This window comes from Cebidichthys violaceus, unplaced genomic scaffold (genome assembly GCF_023349555.1).
Source record: "Cebidichthys violaceus isolate CVI_PGR_0920_01 unplaced genomic scaffold, fCebVio1.0.p SCAF_14, whole genome shotgun sequence".
Classification (NCBI taxonomy): domain Eukaryota; kingdom Metazoa; phylum Chordata; class Actinopteri; order Perciformes; family Stichaeidae; genus Cebidichthys; species Cebidichthys violaceus.
Genome location: NW_027176307.1, coordinates 16,011,665 through 16,022,023, shown reverse-complemented (window position 1 = coordinate 16,022,023; position 10,359 = coordinate 16,011,665). Strand labels below are relative to the sequence as shown.

General features: G+C 43.7%; 2 protein-coding genes and 1 non-coding gene across 3 annotated transcripts in view; all 3 read left to right on the top strand.

The window, feature by feature from the left end:
- The window catches only part of LOC137871339 (Krueppel-like factor 11), a 7,410-nt gene extending 3,908 nt beyond the window's left edge, over window positions 1-3,502 (top strand). The window contains 4 exon segments of the mRNA XM_068709128.1: window positions 1-452; window positions 1,574-1,786; window positions 1,789-1,831; window positions 1,833-3,502. The exon segment at window positions 1-452 is cut by the window's left edge and continues 287 nt beyond it. Of these exon segments, the coding sequence (XP_068565229.1) occupies window positions 1-452; window positions 1,574-1,786; window positions 1,789-1,831; window positions 1,833-1,869 (745 nt within the window). The 3' untranslated portion in view covers window positions 1,870-3,502.
- A 2,027-nt stretch (window positions 3,503-5,529) lies between these two features.
- LOC137871340 (ribonucleoside-diphosphate reductase subunit M2-like) lies at window positions 5,530-10,268 on the top strand. Its single transcript, XM_068709129.1, has 11 exons — window positions 5,530-5,595; window positions 7,022-7,094; window positions 7,255-7,320; window positions 7,729-7,875; window positions 7,958-8,074; window positions 8,166-8,299; window positions 8,711-8,805; window positions 8,883-9,016; window positions 9,106-9,210; window positions 9,295-9,408; window positions 9,860-10,268. The coding sequence occupies exons 1-11, from the start codon at window positions 5,552-5,554 to the stop codon at window positions 10,010-10,012; spliced, it is 1,182 nt and encodes a 393-aa protein (XP_068565230.1). The 5' UTR covers window positions 5,530-5,551; the 3' UTR covers window positions 10,013-10,268.
- Window positions 9,459-9,596, top strand: LOC137871433 (small nucleolar RNA SNORD94). Its single transcript, XR_011102803.1, has one exon. It is a non-coding gene; the product is annotated as a small nucleolar RNA SNORD94 (small nucleolar RNA).
- Window positions 10,269-10,359: the final 91 nt, after the last annotated feature.

Genomic DNA, 10,359 nt, shown 5'->3' with positions numbered 1-10,359 from the left:
TCAGCCTCCAGAGACTCTTCCTGAGGAGAAGGCCGGCCCTCCTCCTCCTCCTCGCTCCTCCTCCTCCCCGATCTCCTCCTCTCCGGTCTCCTCCTCTCCGGTCCTCTGCCAGGTTTTCCCAGTGAGCAGCCGGACGGGTATGATCTCCGCCTTCGTCCAGGCTCCGGTTCAGATGCAGACTCACCTGGTGGGCTCCCCAGTGCCTCAGGGGACCGTGATGTTCGTGGTCCCCCAGGCGACGCAGGGCCAACAGACCCAGATCATGACGTTGGGCAACACTAAGCTCCTCCCCCTGGCGCCGGCCCCCGTTTACATGCCGACGGGGGCGAGCGGCGGCGGCGCCTCGCAGGCCGACTTCTCCCGCAGACGAAACTACGTCTGCAACTTCCCCGGCTGCAAGAAGACCTACTTCAAGAGCTCCCACCTGAAGGCTCACCTGCGCACACACACAGGTGAGACATGATGTCACTTCCTGTTTACTCTGTCCACTAAGACACACCACGAAGCTACAAACGTGAGGACAACACGATGACATCAAGCCGGTTTAACGTTCACCATCTTTAGCCTAGCGTGTTAGCATGCTAATGCTTCAGGCTGTTTGATGATTGATCAATAAGTGATGACATCACCATGTTTACGTTGTGATCAAAGAGCCTTCAAAAATAAAACTGAATAACTACTCATCCATAAAATAAATACATCTTAGCAGTGACACAGAAACATGAACATTATTTACAGTTAAACTTGTTTTTTGTCACAACTTTATTGATGTTATTCAAACAAACATGCATACAAAATAAAACAATAGATTTAAGATTACAACAATAAAATGATAAAAAATGTGAATAAAAGTCACTGAGATAAAATAAACTAAAAGAGTAGAGACTATGAAATAACTCTAAACGATCCTCCTCCTCCTCCTCTCCTCTACTCCTCCTCCTCTTCCTCCTCTCCTCCCTCTCCTCCTCCTCTGCTCTCCTCCTCCTCTCCTCCTCGTCCTCCTCTCCTCTCCTCCTCCTCCTCCTCCTCTACTCCTCGTCCTCTTCCTCCTCTCCTCTCCTCTACTCCCTCTCCTCCCTCTCCTCCTCCTCTCCTCCTCCTCCTCTCCTCCTCCTCCCCTCTCCTCTCCTCCCCTCCCTCTCCTCTTCCTCCTCTCCTCTCCTCCTCCCTCTCCTCCTCCTCTTCTCCTCCCCTCCCTCTCCTCCTCTTCCTCCTCTCCTCTTCTCCTTCTCTCCTCCTCCTCTCCTCCTCCTGCTCCTCTCCTCCTCCTCTCCTCTCCTCTCCTCCTCCCTCTCCTCCTCTCCTCCTCCTCTCCTCTCCTCCCTCTTCTCCTCTTCCTCCTCTCCTCTCCTCCCTCTCCTCCTCCTCCTCTTCCTCCTCTCCTCTCCTCCTCCTCCTCTCCTCCCTCTCCTCCTCTTCCTCCTTTCCTCCTCCTCCTCCTCTCCTCTCATCCTCCTCTCCTCCTCCTCTCCTCCTCTCCTCTCCTCTCTCCTCCTCTCCTCCCCTCTCTCCTCCTCCTCCTCTCCTCTCTCCTCCTCTCCTCTCTCCTCCTCCTCCTCCTCCTCTTCCTCAGGTGAGAAGCCGTTCAGCTGTCACTGGGAGGGCTGTGATAAGAAGTTTGCTCGCTCTGATGAGCTCTCCCGTCACCGCCGTACTCACACCGGAGAGAAGAAGTTTGTGTGCAGCGTGTGCGATCGGCGCTTCATGCGCAGCGATCACCTGACCAAACACGCCCGCCGTCACATGACCGCCAAGAGGGCGTCGTCGTGGCCCGCCGAGACCCGGGACCTCCACAAAGTGGCCCTGCCCAAGGGCCGAAACGGGGGCCCCGCACTTCCTGTCGGCGTGCTGGTCTCCACTGCCAACTGACGGGGCGACTCAGGACACCCCCCCTCCCCATTGAGGGCGGGGCTTAAAACTGTGACTGTCAATCAGCTCCATATCTGGAGGATCTTTTTTCTACAAATCAAAACTCTGCTGGTTAAACAAAGTGAAGACGTCGCTGAGCTCCGGCTGCGTCTACGTCTGCTTCATTTTCAACGGGTTACTGAGGCATGAAGACGGCGCTACGCACTCACCGGCGCCCCCTGAGGCTGAAGCGCTCATTACAATAGAGGAAAGCTTATGTTATCTAAATCAAGAGGGCTTGTCTTCTGTACGGTGGCCTGAGTGGGACATCTCAGCTGTACTTTGAGCTGAATGCTAACGTTAGCACATTAACATGTTTACATGTCATGCTACGTCAACACACTGATGTTTAGCGTGTTAACAAGCTCACAGTTAGCATAACGCTTAGCTCGTTAGCCAACTTTAATATGCTGACATCTGTACAGTTAGCATATTAGCATGATAATGTTTACATGTCATGCAACATGCTGATGTTTAGCATTTTTAACTAGCTAAAAGTTAGCATGCCCACGCTACCATTTAGTACGTTAATGATTAGCTAGTTTGCCAAATTTAATATGCTGCCATCTGTACAGTTAGCATGCTAACGTTAGCATAGAGCTTGGAAGTCCCGCAGATTTGTCAAAAGTTAACGTTTTAGTAGCTGGATGTAAGTTTTAGTTCAGCTTTAGTTTGACCAAATCGACCCAGAAGTTTCCACATTTTAAAGTTGTTCTACTTCATTTTACTTCATATTCCAACTGAACACATGAACACATCTGAACTCTTGTTTACTGTTTTGATGCATTTCAAAACTCTTAATTTACCGCCACAGTTTTCAGAATAAAGTGAACTTCATGCCACAGTAATTAAAAAGTAAAAATGATGAAGATGGAGATGAAGGTGTTCCGAAGTTGAAGCGACGCAGACGGAGCCGGAGGGCCGAGCGAGCGTCTCATTCTGCTCAGGACATTTTATTCCCAACCAACTCACCAGAGGAGGAGGAGGAGGAGGAGGAGGAGGAGGAGGAGGAAGGTGACGAAGGTGACAGGCTGCTATTCATCCATGGACAGAAACAAACAGAAACCTGACATTGCACTGGATTTCTTTGTTTTTGTATTATCATGTTTACTTCATGTGTAAATGTCACGTTTAGCTAAATGTATTAATATTAATATGCACTCTTTTTTATTATTATTTTGCCAAAGCCTCCGTATATCGTGCTTCTATTGTTAGCCGACTTCTGTTCATTTGTGACTGTAAATATATTGTAAATATATTGATATCTATATTGAATGTTGACGTGTATTCCAATCTGCATTTATTGATATTTTAAAGATGTCAGGTGACAGTATTCCTCACTGTGATACTACCTACGATTCTCTGCTTTACACGTTTTAATTATTATTTAATAAAACATTTGTTGAGGACAAAGTGCTGTTTTTGTTTTTTGATAGCTTGATTTGTCCCCTAGCGTAGCCAGTAAGAAAAATACCTCGTTATTAAATGTTATTCTTAATAATAAAGGCTTATATCGGAATAATCCTCATTTCTGGACGTTTGCCTGTAAGCGATGGTGAAGAATACGACTTTTATAATAAAACGTTACCACGAACATGTTGTTGTCTTTCTCACTTTTATCAAGAGACATTTTGTTTTACTTTTAGGTTTGTTTAGAGTAAATTATCCAAAGGAAGGATGTACTACAGAATGTAGTTAGCTTAGCATAAAGACAGGTAGAAAGCAGAATGTAGTTAGCTTAGCATAAAGACTGGTAGAAAGCAGAATGTAGTTAGCTTAGCATAAAGACTGGTAGAAAGCAGAATGTAGTTAGCTTAGCATAAAGACTGGTAGAAAGCAGAATGTAGTTAGCTTAGCATAAAGACAGGTAGAAAGTAGAATGTAGTTAGCTTAGCTGAGCATAAAGACTGGTAGAAAGCAGAATGTAGTTAGCTTACCTTAGCATAAAGACTGGTAGAAAGCAGAATGTAGTTAGCTTAGCTTAGCATAAAGACTGGTAGAAAGCACAAAAACACATCTGAAGCTCCTGATTATCTTTATTGATTTATCTTGTTTCATTTGTAACAAACAGAAATATAAAAAACATAATTTGAGTTGTTAGCTTTATGCTAAGCTAGGCTAACTAACAGTCCAGCTCAATACTGAACTCAAAGACATCGAGGATCTCACACAATTTCTTAACTTTTTAAGTATACAGTGAATGTAGTACAAGTATACAATACAAGTATACAGAACAGATAATGCATATTAGAAGTATACAGTACAGGTACTACACATTACAAGTATACAGTACAGGTAATACACAGTGCAAATATAAAGTACAGGTAATACACAGTACAAGTATACAATACAGGTACTACATATTACACTACAGGTATTACAAATGTACAACAGGTACTACATAACATGTATAACTATATGGACATTTTGATTAGACATTTTAAATTATGAGTTTCAGGTAATAATAACAATAACAAAGATCAGTGAGACAGTCAATAAGAATAGAATAAAAATAAAATAAGTAATACAAAATAAATAGAAAACAAAATAAATAAAATAAAAAATAAAATAAGGAATAATAAATAAATAAAAAACTAAATAAATAAAATAAAAAATAAAATAAGGAATACAAAATAAATAAAAAATGTTTCATAAAAACAATGATAACTTTGTGTTTCTGGAGGAAGTTTCTGCTCGACGACAGCGGCGCTGTTACGCAACCGCAGCTCTGTCCCTCTCTCCTCGCGCCACCCGGTAACAGCGGTCATCCAATCAGGAGGAAGAGCTCGGGGGGGGGGGGGGGGGGGGGGGGGGACGTTGTGCCGGGAAAGTGAGGAGGGCGCGTGATTGGCCGGTGAGGTACCCGCCCACTTGCCTTACTGACCGACATTCAGCTGAAGCCAAAAGAAAATGAATTAAAGAATAAAACATATAAATAAAGAACAGAAAAAGTAGAGCAACAGGGACACCGTGAGGCGGGAAGAAGTACTGCAGCTGGATTTTAGAACATGCGAGACTATATATATATATATATATATGTATATATATATATATATATATATATATATATATATATATATATCATATAATCAAGGTATACTCAAAGTAACAAAAGTAAAAGTATTCATGAGGTTTAATGCATTAAGAGAGATACTTTATGTATCGAGAAAGTCTTTCCTTAATCTGTAATAATACAACAGATTTTAGTTGTTGATTTATATTTTGCATTATTATCTAAATCTGATAAAGAACTCGTAACTCAAGTTGGATGAATTTAATGGAGTAAAATATACTAAAGTATTAAATAAAATTAACTAGAAATACTCAAGTATAGTACCTCAAACTTTTTTTCTTCCATTAGAATACAGTAAAATAAAAATGTACAGGTCTTTTATTGTCATATGTATTTTATTTGTGTTTTATATAAATATTGTGGTTAACAAACCAATTTTTTTTTAATTGAATTGAATTGAATTGAATTGAATTGAATTTTATTTTATTAACCCCTTCCTGTCGCTAGGGGGCGACTCCTCCTCTTGACCTACATTCACGGCTGTGTCGTTGTCTTCTCAAGCAGCCAATCAGAGCCGAGCTCTCCATACCGGAAACAGCTGATGTCATTCCGCTCGGCCCGTTTAGCGCCATGGGTTTTAGAGGAGAAGAAGAGACAGAAACCTCGAATGAAAGGTAGATCAGATTCTCATAATCACAAACAACAATTCAGCCTCTAAATATCTCTTTATGACATCAGTGTCGGCTAGAAAACCGTTAGAAGATACCCGGATGTGTTCTTTTTGTTTCACACTGTTTAGGCTAAAACCTGTTCATGTGAGTTCAAGTTCTCAAATCTAAAAATATAATAATATATAATACATTAAAAAATTATATTATTTTTTATTTTATTATATATTATTATATTTAATAATAATCATTATATATTAAAATATATAATATAATACAAATATAAAAATGATGTGTAAAATGATTTTTGCCGCTAAATTATCCCGATGAACACGCCTTTATATTACAGTAAATACAAAAATGGCGGCATCGGTAAAAAACAGAACTGAGCCAATAAACACGTGACATCACACACAAATATTAAAGTTTGAATGAACAATATGAATACATAATACAAGTTTTTTTAATACTGTGGTTTTGCTACTTGTCTATTTTTTTAATATGAATATTTCTTAATATAAATATCAGTAAGGAATATTTTGAAGTGTGGAATAAAGGAATAATGTGGCTGTTTAGTAAAAAGAATCTAGTATTAAAATGGTCCAGATCCAGTAGGTGGCAGCAATGCGACATAACGTCTGCCGGCTGCCGTAAAACCCAACGAAGAAGAAGAAGTCTTCAGCCAATCAGCGCTCTCGCTTCGGCGGCAACCAGGAAGTAGTTGTTGCGTCAGATCAGATTCTCTTAAAGGGAGGAAATCTTCTTAAAAACGTCTGAATTTAGATGTAAAAAAGAAGATAAAACTTGTTTTAGAGCCAGAAACCTGAACGGATTCAAGGTGCAACACGTTCAGTTAATACAAGACACAAATACACAATTATTCTACCGTTAAATCCGTGTTTCTTTTGTCGGGGTGACGTGAAATATTATTTTGGCGCTTAATTTAGGTGACAACGCTTTTATTACAGTAAACAAACAATAAAACAAACCATAAATTAACTCAATACATGATGTCACACATGTATTATAACACAATGAAACTAATAAAATAAAATAAATGTCAGACATAATTTAAATAGTTGCGTAACGTCTCTTTCGTTCAGATTCGTAAACTCCGCACAAACAAAGCAGTTTTTTTGTTTTTTTTTACTTTCCCGCAGCTGGTCGGGCGTCACGTGAGCGCCGCTTCGCCACCTGATTGGCTCCGTCCACAGCGTTCACTTTAAAGAGCCGGTCACGTGCTGCGTTCCTATTGGCCGGCTGCGTTCTAGCGCCAATATTCGGATAAAGGAGGCGGAGCGGACGAGAGGAGCCGCTTCAGTCTCTCCGCTCTTCGTCTCCGTGTCGGCTGCTCTTAGTTTCTCCTCCTCCTGGTTTTATACACTTTTAATTACTTAACTTATCTTTTATTCAACATGTCTTCTGCTCGCAGTCCTCTTCGTGTGAAGAACGAGAAGTCCCTCAGCGGCCAGATGGACGTCATGTCTCTGGACAAAGAGAACACGGTGAGAGACAACACCTCAACGGTTCAATGTCCGCTGGAAGTCTGACCGGCGGCCATGTTCTCCTCACTTGTGTTTTAATGTGTAGTTCAGCCCGTACAAGTATTCGTTGTGTGTATAAAGTACATGTTTGTTGACGGAGGATTTCTTCTTCGTCTTTCAGCCACCGAGTCTGAGCGCGAGCCGCATCTTGGCTTCAAAAACCGCGCGAAAAATCTTCAGTGACGCGGTGAGTGAGACCCGGATGTACTGAGACTTTCTTCTTCTCATTAACAGTCACATTATGTTCAACTCATTATTACTGGGTTTGGGTTGTTTTGATCACGAGGCGCCTAAAGTCTCGGTTCTGGCGCCAAAAACGTGATCGATCAGCTGTTCCTGTAATCGATCAGCTGTTCCTTTTTAGTTTCTCCAACAAATGTGTTTGTTTATTCACTGCTAGCAGCTAAAATGTATAGTTATACATAATTCATATTTGTTGGTATTGTATCTGCAGTTAACCCTAATATATTATATTATAGATGAACATTAATCTAGAGGATGACAACACACATTATTGACACATTATTTATCCCTTTAAACATCAGTAATGTGTGTGTGTGTGTGTGTGTGTGTGTGTGTGTGTGTGTTCTCTCAGTCTGAAGCCGTGAAGAAGAGCAGCCCTGATGAAGAGGAGCCTCTTCTGAAGAACAACCCCCGTCGCTTCGTCATCTTCCCCATCCAGTACCACGACATCTGGCAGATGTATAAGAAGGCCGAGGCCTCCTTCTGGACCGCGGAAGAGGTAACCGTGGAGACGAGTGTGTGTGGGCATGGCCTCCTGGTGTTTGATGATGATGCCGCGCTCACTTCCTGTCTGTGTCCAGGTGGATCTGTCCAAAGACCTGCAGCACTGGGAGTCTCTGAAGGACGAGGAGAGGTTCTTCATCTCTCACGTGTTGGCCTTCTTTGCCGCCAGCGACGGCATCGTCAACGAGAACCTGGTGAGCTGCTCTCAGACCAGCTGTTGGTGTAAAGTCTAGATGTTAGCGTGGTTAAAGCGTCTCCTCACGGTGTTCTCCGCGTGACCACCAGGTGGAGCGCTTCACTCAGGAGGTCCAGGTGACGGAGGCTCGCTGCTTCTACGGGTTCCAGATCGCCATGGAGAACATCCACTCAGAGATGTACAGCCTCCTCATCAACACCTACATCAAGGAGCCCACTGAGAGGTGAGACCACCAGAGCCCTGGTCCTGGTGCTAGACTCTACTGGTCTCTAGCTGGACTCTACTGGTCTCTAACTAGACTCTACTGGACTCTAACTAGACTCTACTGGACTCTAGCTAGACTCTACTGGACTCTAGCTAGACTCTGGTACTAGACTCTACTGGACTCTAGCTAGACTCTACTGGTCTCTAACTGGACTCTACTGGACTCAACTGGTTTCTAGGTAGACTCTACTGGTCTCTAACTAGACTCTGGTACTAGACTCTACTGGTCTCTAACTAGACTCTGGTACTAGACTCTACTGATCTCTAACTAGACTCTGGTACTAGACTCAACTGGTCTCTAGGTAGACTCTACTGGTCTGGTACTGGACTCTACTGTTCTGTGTCTGACGGTGCGTTCATTGACCCTTAGAGAATACCTGTTCAACGCCATTGAGACTCTGCCGTGTGTGAAGAAGAAGGCCGACTGGGCGATCAACTGGATCGGCAACAAGGACGCCAACTATGGTAAGACCTGCTCTCTGGTCCGGTATCTGGTACTGATCCGGTATCCGGTGTTGATCCTCACTCTGTGGTTCCTCCAGGAGAACGTGTGGTGGCCTTCTCTGCCGTGGAGGGAATCTTCTTCTCTGGTTCCTTCGCCGCCATCTTCTGGCTGAAGAAGAGAGGCCTGATGCCCGGCCTGACCTTCTCCAACGAGCTCATCAGCAGAGACGAGGTCAGTGGTGCTGGTCTCACTCTGTGGTGCTGGTCTCACTGTGTGGTGCTGGTCTGACTGTGTCCTGACTGGTCTGTTGCTGGTTTCAGGGGCTCCACTGTGACTTTGCTTGTCTGATGTTCAAACATCTGGTGAACAAACCGTCGGCAGAAAAAGTCACCAAGATCATCCGGAACGCGGTGGAGATCGAGCAGGTCTGTGGACACGTTGTGGTTTCTGTGCTCCGGTTGAACCGGTTTCACTGGTGGGTTTAACACGTGTTCTGGTTTCTCTCTCAGGAGTTCCTGACGGAGGCTCTGCCGGTGAAGCTGATCGGGATGAACGGGGAGCTGATGAAGCGGTACATCGAGTTTGTGGCCGACAGACTGATGCTGGAGCTCGGCTTCACGAAGGTAAGAGGGTCCAAACCGAACCACGGCTCCCAGTGGACCACGGGGTCAGGTCTGTGGTGATGAGAAGCGCAGGGGTACGGACCTCAGCCAATGATGGGGGCTGAGTGCTGCTGAGACGTTCTGATTGGAGGACGAGTGGTTCACTGACAGAACGACAGCAGCACGACACAGACGCTGGTCTGAACAGACCTGACACCTGTAACTCACCTGTAGGGTCCACCTGTAACTCACCTGTAGAGTCCACCTGTAACACACCTTTAGGGTCCACCTGTAACACACCTTTAGGGTCCACCTGTAACTCACCTGTAGGGTCCACCTGTAACACACCTTTAGGGTCCACCTGTAACTCACCTGTAGAGGAACTCTAGACTTCACAGAACAAATGGGTCTAAAGGTCTAAATGTTTCTCTTTAACGTGAGTTGAACTTGGTTCTGCGTTGGTTCTCTGCAGATCTACCGGGTGGAGAACCCCTTTGACTTCATGGAGAACATCTCTCTGGAGGGAAAGACCAACTTCTTTGAGAAGCGAGTGGGCGAGTACCAGAGGATGGGCGTGATGTCTGGAGCCTCAGACAACACCTTCAGGCTGGACGCTGACTTCTGAGGACGGAGGTGGAGACTCACAGAAACTCAAACACTACTTTAACCCTCTCTCCCAGTGCATGCTGGGATTGGCTCTTACACAAATATTAAAGATAAATATTTTGATGAAGCGGCGTAATGAAATCAAACGTTCAACACGGCTGCCATCTTGTTTTTGTAAATATGTGATGAATGTATTTATTTTAGCTCTAGTTGGTGAGTTAAGGTACTTTGTCAAATATGTACAGTTATGTTTTATAATAAAAGTTATAAATATAGATCTGGCTGCAGCGTTGTTTTTTTGTTTTCACAGAAGTTTAAGATAATTAAATAACTTCATTAAAACAGAATCTTATTGTAGTTTAAGTT